The sequence below is a fragment of the Microcaecilia unicolor genome, chromosome 5 (genome assembly GCF_901765095.1).
Source record: "Microcaecilia unicolor chromosome 5, aMicUni1.1, whole genome shotgun sequence".
In the NCBI taxonomy this organism is placed as follows: domain Eukaryota; kingdom Metazoa; phylum Chordata; class Amphibia; order Gymnophiona; family Siphonopidae; genus Microcaecilia; species Microcaecilia unicolor.
In genome coordinates this window covers 114,369,252-114,386,433 of record NC_044035.1, presented here as the reverse complement: position 1 = coordinate 114,386,433, position 17,182 = coordinate 114,369,252, and the positions used below count along the sequence as shown (strand labels likewise).

Below are 17,182 nucleotides of genomic sequence, written 5' to 3'. Positions count from 1 at the left end.
CGAGTTATTAAATTAGCAAAATATAAAAAAAAAAAAAAAGCATACTAAATTTCATGTTCGTCACGATATTTAAAACTATGACGCAACTCCAGAAAGCTCATTCCATTTCAGTGAAAATATTTAAATATTAACAATACGACAATACCTTGAATATTCCTGCGGGTAAGGTGATGAATACCAGGTCTGTATTTCAAACTTTCCAAATTCTATTACGGAAGGGAACCGTCCTTGTAGATCAACAATGATTTTGCATCCTATTTTCTACCAGATGTGAAAAAAAACAAAACAAAAAGGTACTCATAAAAATGACAAAGAAAAACATTATATAAACTTTGTATGTCATCCTCTAAGAGGGGGTAATCTTAAAAAGGCATTTTTACTCATGTATAGCAGTATATGTGCGTAAAATGCCTTTTATAAAATTAACCTACATGTAAAAGTATGCACAAGAAGAAGAATATGCATGGAGCTTGGGTGTAGGCATGTTTAGGGGTGGAGAACAAGAACAGCATATGTGGACTGGCAATTTATATGTATACTTTATGACACACATTCATAGGTACTTTACCGAGCCATCATAAAACGTCCATGACTCCATTTTAAGCAAGATTTATGCAGCTTTTCTGGGGCACTTTAATAAAGATTCAAATTATTCACATTTTTAGTCAATGGAAGAAAACATGTGAAGGGTAGTTTTATAACTGATTGCCTAGGATGGAAGGTCAAACAGATGCCTATGTGGTTCCACAAAACTACCTGCAACATGTTTTCTGCAGACTAAAAATTTTTAACTTCTCAAACAGGAATATCATCTTATAACCGAGGACAACTTATATATAACAAATATTTTTGCATCTAGCAGTAGCTCAATATTCTGAATCACACTGAAATAAAAAAATGTTCTAGAGGTACTCACCTCTAGAGAAAGTTCTCGGACCTGTTTAAAAATGTTCAAATCATCTTCCGTAACAGATTCCTTATATCCAATCACACTCACATCTTTACCTTCCTGCTTGATATTTATTTTGACTGCAGTATCTGTTATAAAAAAAAAAAGCAGGAAAGAATATTCAAAGATGGGAGAAATAACTAGTCACTTTTCATACTAAGACAAAAGATATGATACTATACAATCCTGAAGATACTAACTGCCAAACTTCTCATGTTCATGCTTATTTTACACATGTGCTGTTCGTTTATCAATTATACAGTACTGCCTTTTAATGCAAAAATATATTGAACACTAATGCAGTCTTTTACTAAGGTGCACCCAGCACTCAACACATGAATTAGCAAACAATAACCCTACCACACAAGTGTACTAACTGTCAGTATGGTGATTTAGTGGTTAGCACAACAATAATTAGCACATTAAGTGTTTTTTGTGCTTAGACAGGAACTAGGTGAGATATGGATGCACATCCTCAATAGGAGGCGGAACTAACTATGCTAATTATGAACAGTGTTAATGCATAATAATGAACATTTCAGCATGGTAACTGCAGAGGATGTGTTGGGCACATCTCCCAACTAGCACTTAGAGCACATTAATTTTTGGTGTTCAGGCCTGTTAAGTGCAAAAACTCAGCACACTTTACTAAAAGAGCCTTTAATTTTCACAATAGTTCACACACTTATACTAGTTTTACAAGATACACTGGGACATAAAGCGAAGTTATTCAGAGAAAAGCAGAATAAGTACTCTCACATGTGGGTGATGTTGCTGACAGAGCTCCAGTGCAGACGCTGCCCAGTGTTCTCTAAGAAGCCTTTGGCTAGCCCCCACCACACGTGCATGTGCCTTCCCGCCTGCCCAAGTCATGCGGGACCTGCAGTTGGTTAAAACATAGAGAATGCAACTGCTCAGGGTGGTGGGAGGGTACTGCTGTAGGTGATTAACTTGCTTTCTTCGAGGACAAACAGGACAGATTCTCACATGTAGGAATCTCTAGCTACCAGGTTCACTGAAAACAACCAACAATGGTCAACAGGGACTTGCAATGGCAAGGCCAACTAGAACCAATAAAACTGACAAAAACAGTCCTGTTGTGAAGGTGCAGCCTGGAACAGAAATAAAATGGACTTAGGAGGGTGCAGTTGGATTCTTGACTCCAAACAAATTCTGCTGTACTGCCTGAACCAGCTGACACATCAGGATTCTGCTCAAGGCAGTAGAGAAATGTGAATGTGTGGACTGAAGACCATGTTGCAGCTCCACAAATCTCTTCAATGGAGGCTGACCTCAAGTGGGCTTCCAATGCCACTCTGACACTGTGAGCCATGACATGACCCTCCACAGTCAGTCCAGCCTGGGCATAAGTAAAAGAGTTGCAATCTGCCAGACAATTTACAGATAGTTGCTCCCATCCCATTTGGATCAAAAGAAACAAAAAGCTGGGTGTACTATCTATGGGCTTAGTCCACTCCAGATAGTATACCCAGTACTAAGTGACCCAGTAAGAGGCTCACTTACTATCCTGCGGTGTGCAGTGTGATTTCACCAGGATGGGCTTAAGATTTTGGAAAAACGTTGGAAGAAGAATTGACTGATTAAGACGGAACTTCAACACCACCTTAGGAAGGAACTCAGGATGTGTGCAGAGAACTACTTGTTATGATGAAACTTAGTGTAAGATGGATCAGCTACTAGGATCTGAAGCTCACTGACCCTGCAAGCTGAAGTGACTACCACCAAAGGTTTAACCTTCCAGCTCAGGTACTTCAGATAACGGGAATCAAGTGGTTCAAAAGGAGCTTTCATCAGCTGGGTGAGGACTATGTTGAGGTTTTATGACATAGGAGGCCTTCCTTAATCCAGGAGAAAGGCATATGATGCTAGTCTGTCATGTGACCTGAGTCTGGAACAGTACTGAGGGACTTTGTGAGCAGAGTGACGCAACCACGAGTGGTCTCTCAGTTCCATAATAGCCCATAAGTTCTTCCGAGAGTGGGGCATTTTTTGCCAGTCTGTCCATTAGAACCATCCAATGAAGAGAAGCCCAGTGTCACATCCTGATGGCTTCTTAACACAAGGAATAGAAGCCTGTACCCCCTTGCTTGTTGGCATAATACATGGCAACTGATTGTCTGTTTGGATTAAAGTAATCTGGTTCAATAGCTGATCTCTGAAAGAGTTTAGAGCGTTCTAAATCACCCTGGGCTCGAGGAGACTGGTTTGAAGCTCAGTCTCCTGAGCAGGCCAATGTCCTTGGGTGTTAAACCCATATACATGAGTACCCCATCCCAGCTTGGATGCATCTGTAGTCAGAATCTTCTGTGGCGGAGGAATTTGAAATGGGAGTCCCAGAGTGAAATTGTTTCAAATTGTCCACCACAGCAGTGACTGAACAAGCTCAGGAGTGACCAAGCTCAGAAGTGACCATGATGACATCCGCTAGATTTCCCATGGCCTGACACAACTGGGAAGATAGGGTCCACTGGGCATCTAGTAAATGGAGATGAGCCATGGGTGTGATATGCACAGTGGAGGCCATACAGCCCAATAACCTCAACATCTGCTGAGTTGAAACCTGCTTGCTGCACCGAACCTGAATGGCGATGGAAATTAATTAATCTGCCCATACCTAAGGCAGGTAGGCTCAAACCTGAACCACGTCTAGCAGAGCTCCAATGTACTCCAATTGTACTGGGCACTGGTGGATCTTGAGGTAGTTGACCATGAACCCTAGTTGCTCCAACATCCAAACAATTCTCTGCATTGATTCATGAGCACTCTCCTGTGATGTGCTCTTGATAAGCCGATCGTCCAGATAGGGATACACATGAACTCCCAGATTGTATAGTGCTGCTATGACTACTGCAATGCATTTTGTAAACACTCTGGGTGTGCAGGCGCAAGGCCAAATAGAAAGACATGATACTGGTAGCGGTGTTTTCCTACTCGAAATCTGAGATACATTCTGTAAATTGGACATATCTGGATATGGGAGTATGCATCCTTTAAGTTCAGAGAGCATAGCCAATTGTTTTCCAGAATCATAGGAAAATAAAGGTGCCCAGGAAAATCATCCTGAACTTTTCTTTAACCAGACGTTTGTTCATGGCTATGACACCCTGAACAAGGGTTGAGAATGGGCCTGTGAAAAAACACTGTAGAACAAAGGGATATAAATGAAAACAAGTGTTTATTTAATTGAATCTTGAGGCCTGTTATGTCACAGGACCAAGAACAAAAGAACATGTCTGTAGTTCAATAAGTAGTCTTAAGCAGGTCTCAAGCAGGCAAGACCTGAACTCAGTCTGTGGCTGGTAGGGCGGCCCCACCCCAAACACTGCCTGCAAGTTTTTCTCGGCTCTTCTCTGTGTACTAGGGTCTGGCTCTGGCCAGACCTTAGAGCAAGGCTTGTCAGTCTCAAACAAGAAGCAAAAGTGGCTTACCTTAGCCACGTCACAATTCTTAACCATAGGTGGTGGTGGCATACACTGGGGCTTCAATTCCTTTTTTTCTCTGGGCCTGCTTAACCTCAGTCTTATATGATTATAGTCTTATATGCTTACTGGTTTAGGTTCCATCCCTCCTCCCAGCTGGGACTAGTGCTCTTAAGGTGGCTCAGGCTGTCTAAGGGACTATTCTTAAGGGTGGCTTAACCTCAGCCAGGGCCTGTCTTATATGGCTCCTGGTTTATGTTCCATCCCTCCTCCCAGCTGGGACTAGTGCTCTTAAGGTGGCTCAGGCTGTCTAAGGGACTATTCTTAAGGGTGAGGGATAGATTTCTATAAACCCCCTCACAGGGGCCCTTAGGTCTAGGATGGGATGAATTCCCCCTCCCCCCATTTTCTTAAGCATGAGGAAGTACTTGGAATAGAATCCCTTCCCCTGATGGAATGGGTTTGACTGCATGGGCTTTTAGAAAGGAGAAGAGTTCCTCTGCGCACTTCATGGTGTTGAAAGCTGTCATTCCTTGCTCTTTGTGGGCAATTTGGAGGAGGCTGATGCCAATTTTGTGTGTAACCCACCCAAAACATTTGAAGGACCCACCGATCTGAGGTTACAAGGAGCCACCTTTCTTGGAAAAATTTCAGCCTCCCTCCTACCAGCAGACTGTCCAGAATGGGCCACTTTGATGTTGGTTATGCTCTGCTGGAGCCAGTCAAAAGCTTGTCCCTTTCTTAGGCTGAGGCGCTGGTTGGGTCTTTTGGGGCTGCTGAGGATGGGAGCGCTGAGGCTGGGCCTGTTGCTGTGGACAGGACAAAGGAGTGAACCTACATCTTTGACAGTAGAAGGCACTCCTCCAGTTCCTGCTTGAAAACCTCCAAAAAGTGGAGGCCACAGAAGAGGTGGACTGAGAGAAAGACTTGATGGTATTAATTATCTTTTTGATGAGATCTGTTACCTCCTCCTCCAGCTTGTCCCCAAAAAGGTAATCTCCTCTGCAAGGGACGTTGACCAAACTTTCCTCAACTGCTGGTTTCATGTCTAAGACATGACCATGAGAGTCTGTGCATGTCAATACCTAAAGCAGAACTTTTGCAAACCATGACTAAAGTATCAAAAGTGGCCCTAACAATATGTTTGAGACACTCCTTTTGCTCTGTGGATATCTGGTGAAGTTCTATGGCCTGCTTCGTTGGGAGAGTGTGTCCACAAATTCAAGTACACAGTCTATCAAGTTCTTCAAGTAAATGCTTGTGTACAACTGGTATGAATGGATGCAGGAAATGAGCATCAAGACTTGAAACACTTTCCTCCCAAAAGACTCTAAAGCACAAGCATCCCTGCCTGGGGAAGCTGAGGCAGGTATCATCATATTTTTGGCTCTTTGAGGGCGGATTTCACCACCATGGAATGGTGCAGAAGCTGCGGCTTCTCGAATCTGGGAGTCTTCTGGATTCTACAAAGAGTCTGCCTTCTTTGGAACAAGTTGCAGACAGAGAGAGAGAGGAGACTCCCAATTCTTTACCTGTTCATTCTTAAGTACATTGTGACTAGGCACTGTCATAGCTTCCTTAGGAGAGGAGTCCTAGTCAAGGATGTCCAACATCTAGGCCCTGGGCTTGTGTTTGACTTCCAACTTAAATGGAATGGCCTCCGCCACTGACCTAAAAAATGAGACAAAGAAGGGCTCCTCAGCAGGAGACTGCCTCCCTTCCTGTGGTGGAGAGAGTTAGGCCAAGAAGTGCTCAGGCTCTTCCTGAGAGCTCCAGGAGAACTCCAACTGAGTCAGCAAAATACTCCTCATGGGATGCTTTAGTCTGTGCCTGCTTCAGTCTACTGGATGTACTGCCTGGCTCTGGGCAAGAGTACCAAGGTACAGATTCACTCGGGGGTTCCTTCCTTCCCCAACAGGCTGAAAAGGAGCACCGCATCGGTCAGTGTTGGCTCTGAAGCCTGGCAAGGTACCGGCATTAATGAACAGCCAACAGGTACAGCGTGGATCTCCAGGATGGGCTAACCTAGGATGCACTCCAGTGCCTCCTGTAACATGACCATGAAGTGCTCCTCAAGGGTAGGCACTGGTAAAGATGGGGCCAGTATTTATGTGGAAACAGCCTGAGATGATATTGGTGCTGAATCGGAGGTGGGGTCCTGGCTTTGGGTAAACTGGCGCATCAGCACCATTTCTATGGAGGGGGAACGGTCTTCATGGCACCAATGCTTCCCAGGGATCAGGCGAGGCCAGTATCCAGGAGCTCCTGCCACCATGCTTTGAGAAAGACTGATGCTATTTTTTCTTTTCTGTTGCTCGATGCCCAGCACTGTAGTCCTTTGGTGCAGACAAGGATGATGTGGAATCCACAAGGGCACTCAGTGTCTGGTCCAATGATTGCTCAGCCTGAGCGAGTGCTACTAGTGACCGATATCAAGGCAGGGGGAGACCTTGATGTTGATGCATCTCCAGTGTCTGGTGCAGTTCTAGAAGCCATAGGAACTGATGCTTTCAATGCCGATGTTGATGGACTGGACTCCTGCGTGTTGAAAAGTCTTTCACACAGGGCCTCTCTACTGTTTTGGATTCTTTTCTTCATTTGAGCACAGAGAGAATAACTAGAGAACTTATGATGAAGGCCCAGACAGGTAGGCAAACCTTAAGTGAATCGGTCATAGACATGGTCTTAACACAGTCTGTGCACCACTTAAACCCACTAGCAGGCTTCTAGGATATCACAGGAAAAATAACCACAGCAAAATCAAACAGCTCAATGACTGAGGATTTTTTTTTTTTTAAGTCCCAACCAAGAGCTCAGGCCTAAAATGACTGAGTTATGAAAAAATAAAGAAACTCAAGAGGGCCAAAGAAACCTAAGGATAAAATGAACATGAGAAAAGTCCCACAATGAGAAAAGGGCCTCACGATGAGAAAAGGGCAGAAAGGCAAAAAATACCGGAGAGAGAAAAACACACCTTGCACAGGCCAGAAAATGCACCTTTACAGCTCTTCAGGGAAAATGAACAGGTCCTCACGTGGCTCGGACAGCTGGGAAGGCACTCGCACAAATGTGGTGGCCTACCAAAAGATTCTTAGTCATAGAACACTGGGCAGTGTTTGCAACGGGGCTCCATCAGCAATGTCACCCACATGTGAAAATCTATGTCCTGTTTGCCCTTGGAGAAAAAAATGTTAACTATAAAATCAAAATTGTATATATATATTTGATTTTGTATTGTTACAAACATGCTGGTCCCCATTTATCATAAATGCAGTAAACCATTTTTATAAGAAATTTGCTAGCTTGCATTGATTTATCTGAAAAGGTGCTATTCTGCTTTCTAATAATGTCAATTCAATATACATCACAATTTATTAGCATTTTGTTCATAAAACATTCAAAATGGTTTATAAAAGAAGGTATGGATTGTTTTGCTGAAGATTTTAGCAGGTTTATATTTGTCATGAAAAGCAATGAAGCAGAAAGTAAGATGAAGAGTTGCGATGCCTGTCATAAGCTGTGATACCAAACACAGTAATAGTACTACAGCTCATGTTTTGGTGGGGGGAATCAAGTGAAAATTACAAGTAGTAGCACGAAAGTTACTAACTCATGCACTTCTACAAAAGCCGTAAGCAATGTTATGAAAGCATTTTAGATTTCTATTGTCACTATAAATACAAAAGAGGTGGGATAGTATTAGTTGAAAGTAACATTTCTTTTTGAAGTTTAGTTAGAATTACAGAAAAGGTCAAAGTGTCTCGATTTTTACAAGAAGGTGAAATAAGAACAAAAGGAATAGGGTAAGACCTTTGTGACAAAATAACATAAAAATTTTTATTTTTTTTTTGAGGGGACAAAAGTTTGTTTGGAGCTTTGACCTTTGCTTACCATCATCCTGATCAGGTTTAATCCTTCCGTCTGTCAAGCTCCCCTTCCCTGATGAGGGGGTCACTTTATACTTTAATCTGCCTAGTATCCTGTGCTTTTTAAGGAAAGTTGTTCGCTTGAAGTGAGCAATGACTTTAAAAGCATGTCCTCTACACACTGCCCACCTAGAAGTGGAATAATGAGATATAAACCTATTTCTAATATCTTTTTTTCCAAACAAATGGGCATTAGATTTTGAAGTGGATAACTCAGGCTTTCGACGCATACGCTTGGGTGGTGCATAACTTGGGTGTCCCTTTTTTCGTGACTGTTCCTGAGTAGCATATATATGAGACAGTCCATCAAAAAGTCCCTTTAGCTGACTGTTATTAGGAAGGCTGCTAAAGGAGGGTGCACTTGACTGACTGGAAGAACTTTGGGGAGAGTTAGAAGAGGTGGAAGTGCTGAATTTTTGTAAACTTGGACTTTGATCAGAGATAGTGGTTGGGGTTGAAAGCGAAGAAGGTATGGGGTTTAACTTTTGTGTGGTACCTGTAGCCAACATATGAGAAGTGCATGACTGTTTCTGAGAAACCTTTTTCCTTGGATGATAGTGATTTGAAAAGTCAATTATTTCACCACGTGATCTGCGACCATCAGGTGATGGAGTGAAAAACTTAGTAAGGCCATCAATAAGCCCTTTGGTTTTCTTGTTAACTTTAAGTGTAGAGGCAGATATGTAGGTGGAGGAGGTGGTGGTGGTGGTTTTGGTGGTGGTGGCACCAGGCCAAGAGGGATCTGGAACAGCCAATCTGCTGCTTGCGTCCTTCACAGATGCAGCATGACCAGATGAAGGTGTGGTACAGACTTTAGTCTTTTGACCCCTACCAGGTGACCCCCTTCCTGTGAATGCATTCATGGATCCATCATCACTGGTTACAGACCTAGACAAAAAAAATGAAAAATAAAAATCTGAATTAAAAGTCAGTCATAATGGAAAGCTCCATTGACATGCAACTCCATATAAAAATCTACACAACCTGAAATGGGATCATTCCACATATCTCAGACAGTAAATCCAAGATCCTTGACTGAACTATAGCAGAGCAATAGAAATAAATGAAATACAAATATACAGACCAATATTCAAAGGCATTATGCAGCCAGCCATGGAAACAACTGCCCACATGCTCTTTTTTTTTTTTTTAAATTAACTTTAACTGGCCATTTTTTTGGGAGAAAGAGGAAGTGGGTTAGAGCAGAGAGCAGGCAATGAAAATATTTACATTCTCAAGACTGTCTTGACATTTCATAAAAAACTAAACTTTTTCTTCAACGATTTTCTATCCATGCAGTGAAAACATATAGGTAACTGTTGGGCAGTATTCTGAAGGACTTCACAGATTGAGAAACTGGGCAGTTTGGAGGCATGACAAATTTGCTAGTGGGTAGCTTTTTACTTGAATGTGTATTTCGTAGGACTATACTGGATTGTATACGTTCTTTTTAAATGAAGTACTATTAGATTGTAAGCTCTTTGAGCAGGGACTGTCTTTCTTCTATGTTTGTGCAGCGCTGCGTATGCTTTGTAGCGCTATAGAAATGCTAAATAGTAGTAGTAGTAAGTACTGGATAGTTGTTTCGCATTTGGCGATTGTATTTGATGTTTTATTATGATTGGAGAGTCCAAGTCAACATATTTTTCCCAGTGCATTGAGATCTCCTATCCTGCTAAGGAACTTTTTTTGTGATTACACAATCAGTGGGTAAGGATGTACTCTGGTTTTGCTTTCTGCAGAGGTAGTGGCAACATTTAAAAATAAAATAAGATTTCAACTTTGCACAGATCGTTTTTTGTATCTGCTCTGCGTCCCCCCCGTCTCCCCCCCCCCCCCCCCACCACCAATTGATGATTTTACATCCTCCTTTCCTAAAGAGTCAGCTGTTCTGCTTCTGTTCAGAACTTATTACTCAGATACGTATGGACCAAGTGTTTCTCCTGTGCTTAGGTCTTTTTTTTTTTTTTTTACTTCTTTTTATTAGGTGCATCAAACAAATGTACATACAATCAGTCCACAAATTCCAAAGCAAACAATGATGTAAATAAAAGACAGTAAATGTATTGAAGAACATTATGGAGACATATGAGACATACAGTGGACTCTTATCCGCATGCCCACAAAACAAAATAGAAAAATATAGGTATCACGTGGACAGGCATTATGCAAAGACAATGATATATTGCACCCTCCAGCTTAAGAGAACAGGAGAAAACACTCTGCAGTATCCACAGAGGCAGCAACAAACAGCAGAGGTGGTCCAGAGAAGGAGAAGACAGTCATAGGTTTGTCACGTGCAATTTTATTATGCAATGACCCAACTCAGCCACGTTGAGACACAATGAGGGGGTTTTCGAACAGGGACACCCATCTCTAAGGGTGCCCATCTCTGAGGACGTCCCCGCAAAGGGGCGGGGCATCCCATATTATCGAAACAAGATGGGCATCCATCTTTCATTTCGATAATACGGTTGGGGTCGCCCAAATCTCAACATTTAGGTCGACCTAAGAGATGGACGACCTAAATCTTGAGATGGTTGACCTTAGAGATGGGCGACCTCGGTTTTCGGCAATAATGGAAACCGAGGACGCCAGTCTCAGAAACGACCAAATGCAAGCCATTTGGTCATGGGAGGAGCCAGCATTCGTAGTGCACTGGTCCCGCTCACATGCCAGGACACCAACCGGGCACCAGAGGCGTAGCTAGGTTTTAAGGTCAGGGGGAGCAGACTTTTGTAAAATAGGCGCCAGCAACGATCACACAACTGAACTAGCAGAAGTCAAATTGGAAACCACAGGAAACAGTATGAGCACGTGTCTACTTCCTGGTAGTGGAGAAACACATAGCACAATAGAAAAATTGATATTTTTGTTATGGTTAGTTAGCTGATAGTCATCTAAGAATGCTGCTCGGTAACACATTATGAATTGCCCAAACATTTTTCACTGAATTTTTCCTGAACTATGAAGCAAAGTATTTGCAGTCATTTACCATTCACACTCTAACTTAGAGCATCCTCACCCCACAGTGGCTCTTTAGAACTTAGCTGCAATTCATACTCTGTCAACCAGGAGTGCTTGTGCTACTAGTGTTGTCATGATCATGACTGAAGAGTGCAGTGCTGGTGCCACTGGCGCTGGCCCTTCCGCTGTGGTTCAGGAGAACCAACACTCCATTCTTCAGCCATGAGTCTGGTGACACCATTAGCAGGAACGCCCCTGTACTCTACCGAGGAACAGCTGTACCTGTAATACAAAGCCTACAAAAGTCACTCAAAATCTATATAATCTACTTGACCATAACACCACTGATTTACAGAAGTAACACAACAAAGACCTTAGCTAGAAAAATGCAACACAGGAAATACTACAGTAGGAACTAGAACATCAATATGCCCATTAGAAAAAAGAAACAAGGTGAATTCTTACAGATGCTTAAACAGAAACTAGGTGCAAACAGAGTACCTGGCCTCGGTCACAAACACTGAACACCCTTGCCAGGTACAGAATAAATTACCACAAAGTTAAAATATGAATATGTAGACTAAATGTAAAACCCAAGAAGCCACACTGCAACACTAGAGAAAGAGAAATCAAAACAACACTCTGCACAAAATATAAAGAAAGCAGTGTAAACTTACTGTAAAACTGACATTTTCCATTCAGTGAATTAAAAATACATTTTTTCTTTCTACCTTTGTTGTTTGGTCATTTTGTTTTCTTTTTCCCATCATGTTTGTCTCAGTCTCCAGTTTCTGGCTTTTCTTAACTTTCTTCACATTATCTCCAGTTCATCTGCCACTTCATCTCTCCCTTCCTGCCTTCTTCACTTTCTCTCCTATATCCACCTCTGAATAGATTTTTCCTTTCAGCTTTCCTTCATTTAGTTTTCTGCCTCTTAGACTTAATTCATTTTTACTACTCAGTCTTCAATCTTCTTTTTATTTTTAACCACATCTGCCTACAGTTTTCATCTCCCTTACTTCAGCCCTCCTATTCTTCATCCTATCATTTCATAGTTTTTTTTTTTTTTTTTGCTATCCCCTCTCTTCCATCACTGTCTCTTTCCTCTCTTCTGTACAGCACCCTTTTTCTATTTTCACTCCTCTGACCAGTATATTCTCTTTTGTTTTCTCTTACCCCCCTCCGTCCAGGATGTCCTCTTTCCCTCACGTCCATCCAGCATCTCTCCCTGACACCCTACTCCCCTCTTCTCTCCTTTCCATATCAGCACCTGTCCCTTCCCACTCTCCATTCAGTAACTGTCTCTTCCAGATCTTTCTTCTCCCCTTCTTTCTGACTCTTTCTTTCAGGATCCCATCCAGCCCCTCTCTTCCTCCTTCCAACCAGCACGTGTCCCTTCCCTTTCTCACTCTGACCCTACCATCCAGCTCCTGTCCCCTCTGCCGTCTTCCGATTGGCTTCACCCTCTCTTCTGCCCATCTCTCTCGTCTGTGGTCACTTTTTACTTCCCGAAGCATTCTCCCTCAGGCACTGGCGATTATCAGTCAGCATGCCAGCGTCGGGGCTTCTGCTTCTCCTCCTCAGGCGCGCGTCCCACCTCTGCACAAAACAGGAAGTTGCTTAGAGTGGGCGGGACGTGCCTGAGGAGGAGAAGCAGAAGCCCCGACGCTGGCAGGCTGACTGATAATCGCCGGTGCCGAAGGGAGAATGCTTCGGAAAGTAAAAGTGACCTCGCGGACGGGAGAGCGTGGGCAGAAGAGGTAGCAAAAGAAGATTAAACAAGAATCGGGAGGGAGCAGAAAAAAAAATATCGAGTTGAGGCGCATAGGCGCCACTTTTTTAAACAGCTGTTTAGGGGAGCGACCGATCCCCCTGCGCCCCGGGTACCCTAGGGGGAAATGCAGTGGACTTCACAAATTGCTCCAAGATGCATAGCTCCCTTACCTTGTGTGCTGAGCCCCCCAAACCCCCCTCCCAAAACCCACTCTCCACAATTGTACAACACTACCACAGCCCTTAAAGGGTGAAGGGGGGCACCTACATGTGGGTACAGTGGGTTTCAGGTGGGTTTTGGAGAGCTCACATTTACCAGCACAAGTGTAACAGGTAGGGGGGGGATGGACCTGGGTCCACCTGCCTGAAGTGCACTGCACCCACTAAAAACTGCTCCAGGGACCTGCATACTGCTGTCATGGAGCTGGGTATGACATTTGAGGCTGGCATAGAGGCTTGAAAAAAATGTTTAAAACATTTTTTGGGGGTGGGGGGGTTGGTGACCACTGGGGGAGTAAGGGGAGGTCATCCCCGATTCCCTCCAGTGGTCAACTGGTCAGTTCGGGCACCTTTTCGAGGCTTGGTCGTGAAAACAATTGGATCAAGTCGGCCAAATGCTCGTCAGGGATGCCCTTCTTTTTTCTATTATCGGCCGAGGACGCCCATCTCTTAAGCACGCCCCCGCCCCACCTTTGGTACACTGCCAACACGCCCCCGGGAACTTTGGACATCCCCGCGACAGAAAGCAGCTGAGGAAGCCCAAAATTGGGTTTCGATCATGCTGATTTGGGTGACCCTGATAGAAGGACGCCCATCTCCCGATTTGTGTCGGAAGATGGGCGTCCTTCTCTTTCGATTATGCCTCTGAATGCCTTCATCAGGGGTCAGCTGTTGCAAGCTGTTCGAAAAGGAGTGTGCTCATACTTGCCATTTGCTATCCCTTGCATTAAAGAGTCTGCTGACCCCTAATGAAGGAATTGTCAAAACTTGGTCAAGTTGGGTCATTGTATAATAAAACTGCATGCGGTAAGCCTGTCTTCTTCGTCTCTGGATCACCTCTGCTGTTTGTTGCTGCACTCTCCAGTTCAATGTTTTCCATTTTCTTCCTCATCTATTCAAGAACCATATAGAGTAACAAGTATCTCAACAGTGAAACCAAAGAAGACTAACAAACTAAGTAAATGAGAAGGTTTACAGCATATAAAAATACCAATGAACAACCCATCCCTCACCCTCTTAGTCTGGCAAAGTGATGTAATAATATTGCAATCAATCAAAAAAGGTAAGAAACAAAGACAGACAAGAGGCAATTTCACATAACAATGTGATGCTAAGTGAAGGCACAACTCAGAGATAGAGGACCAGGGCATGCAATAATGGGTATAAAATGCAATATCACGTATTAAGTAATAAGCTGCAGTACCTATGGGCTAAGGAAAGCCAATATGGCTCCCAGACTGCTTAAAAGTTACACCATCTAGAATTATCCCCATAACCCAAATCCCTTCTTTCTAGCAAGACCATGTCAAAAAAGAGGTCCTGCCAATGGTCGAATGTGGGACAGTGAGGATCCCTCCAGCAAAACAAAATAGCCCTTTTCCCCATTCTCAGTGCTTTATATAAAAATATATCTTGCCCCTCTGACAGTGCTGGAAGAGCATCCTCCCACCTGAAACCACACTGTCCCAGGCTGGAAAGTGAAATCAATACTGAACAATCTAATAAGAAAATCCCATAATTGATTCCAGAAGTGTTGGATCAGCAAACATTTCCAGAACATATGGCCTACATTGGCTCTAGATATGTTACATTTAGGTTTTACATTATTCATATATAAAGACCTTGCATCCGCTTGAATATTCACCCCCTAAGTACCCAACTGAACCCATCGCTTCTTTCAAGGGAGAGAGAGACACCCGGTCGTCCTGAGCTATCTGTATATTCAAAGGACAAGGTCTCAGATTTAGATACATTTATTTTAGACCTGAAATGGCACCAAATCTTTCAAACACAGACAATACCCTGGAGAGAGATTGAGTGGGATTGGTAAGCACCAACATTATGTCATCAGTGAAGCTAGACACTTGATATGCCTTATACCAAAAGATAAACCCAGAATATGATCACCACCCTTAAGCCTAATCAATAATGGTTCTAAAAACAAAGGTACAACAGGGGTGATAGAAAGGGCACCCCTACCTAGTACTTGTACATAAAATAAAAGGCAACGAGAGGGACTCATTTACTAATACTGCCACTGTTGTATCGGCATAAGGGGTTTTAACTGCCTCTACAAAAAAAAAAACAAAAAAAAACAAATACCATACCTTCTCAATAGCAGGAACAGAAAAGATCATTCAACCCAGTTGAAGGCTTTTTCTGAGTCAACGCTGATGGCCAATGCAGGTGTGGAGGTCCTACAACAATGTTCGAAGGCTAAAATCAATTTTCTCACATTCACTACTACCTGTCGGCCAATTACAAATCCAGCTTGCTCCTCCCCCGCCAACTAGGGTAAAATCTGGGCTAAGTGTTCCACCATGATACATGCAAGGATTTTCAAATCTAAATTAATAAGCGAGATGGGTCTATATGACTCTGGTAACAAATGGTCTCTACCTGGTTTGGGCAGAACTGTAATAAGCACATGATTGAAATGGGCCAGAAAGCCTCCTCCCGCTATTGTGTAAGAAAAATATGCCTCCATGGGATCTACAAAGGGGTTTTGTAATAATTTTAAAAAATCATCACCGAACCCATCTGATCCTGGAGATTACTGGAGCTGTAAATGGGAAATGGCTTGTTGGATCTCCTCCCCTGAAATAGAAGCATTGGGGGGGGGGGGCACGATAGGAAACGATACCATACCTAACCATGTATCAATGTTGGCACGATAGGAAAGGATACCATACCTAACCATATATCAATGTTGGCATCTTCACATTGCAGTTCTGATGCATACAGCCTCTTATAGAAATTCATGAACATAGTTTCTATCTCAGATTGACAAGACGCAACCTTACCCTCGGCAGTCTTAAGTGCTGTTATAACTCAGATCTCCCCATGTCCTAGTCAGATTTACCAAATATTTATCCGGTTTATTACCAAACTTATACAGTTTAAATTTACGATATGTAATGTCTCTCATTGCCTTTTCATGGATTAAATTTGTGCCCAAAGCCATGAGTGTTTATTAAAGAGAACTGGGGCCTTTTGAAACAAATCTCAGCTTCCAACATAAACCTTCAAATGTTATAATGTGTTTTGCAGTCTGTTTCTTTCTTTTACTAACATACTGTAGGTAATATCGCCTCCTCTTAAGGTCACCTTCACAGTATCCCAAAACAAAAGTGGATTCCCAGCATGTTCTAGTTTATGTTCACAAAATTCTTTCCATTTCTGCTCCAAATAGGAATGAAAGGCCTGATCTTTATATAAGTAGACTGGGAAATGCCATCTAGGTTTACTCCCTGTCTGAGGTCCCAAGCCCTCCAATTCTATAGAGATTAAAGTGTGATCTGATATAATTCAAAGACTTATAGTCACAGCAGGAACACTTTGGAATGGTCTTTGTGATATAAAAAGAATCTGTATGTGCCATCGACCCATGTACCTTAGAAACATGAGTATAACCCCTCTCTGGAGGATGGAGCAATCTCCAGGGGTCCACTAGGTCCAGATTGTGAGTCAAGGCCTCTAGGCCACTGTCTGATATGGGATGTACTCTAGAGAAACCAGCACTAATATCCATATCAGATGTTAAGAGTGAATTAAAGTCTCCAGCTAACAGAGGAGTTCCTGCATATGATAACACCGGCAACAAGAATTTGAAAAAAAGACTTTTGTACAGAATCGGGTGCATAAATAGAAGCAATTGTAATCAGAGTACCATTTAAAGAACCATGAACTACTACATATCTGCCTTCTTTATCTTGTAGTATCTTTTGTACCTATAAGAATAGCTGTTCCAATCTTCTTTTTAGAGGATGAAGCACAACAACATTCTTGCACCCATGCAGATTTCAGTTTCAGGTGTTCTGAAGATGATCACTTAGTTTCCTGCAGGCAGGCCACATCTGCCTTATACCTTTTAAACGTCTGCAGAACTTTCATTCTTTCAATAGGAG

General features: G+C 42.8%; 1 protein-coding gene across 6 annotated transcripts in view; it reads right to left on the bottom strand.

Annotated features, from left to right (window-relative positions):
- Positions 1-17,182, bottom strand: part of KAT6B (lysine acetyltransferase 6B) — a 364,617-nt gene that overhangs the window by 179,956 nt on the left and 167,479 nt on the right. For 4 of the 6 annotated variants that reach the window (XM_030203217.1, XM_030203216.1, XM_030203215.1 and 1 more), the window contains 3 exons: positions 8,281-9,203; positions 917-1,038; positions 146-261 (listed from right to left, as the gene is read on the bottom strand). In XM_030203217.1, coding sequence (XP_030059077.1) covers positions 146-261; positions 917-1,038; positions 8,281-9,203 — 1,161 coding nt within the window. Of the gene's footprint in view, positions 1-145; positions 262-916; positions 1,039-8,280; positions 9,204-15,382; positions 15,463-17,182 lie in introns of those variants that run through there. The other 2 variants (XM_030203220.1, XM_030203219.1) reach the window with 2 other exon arrangements.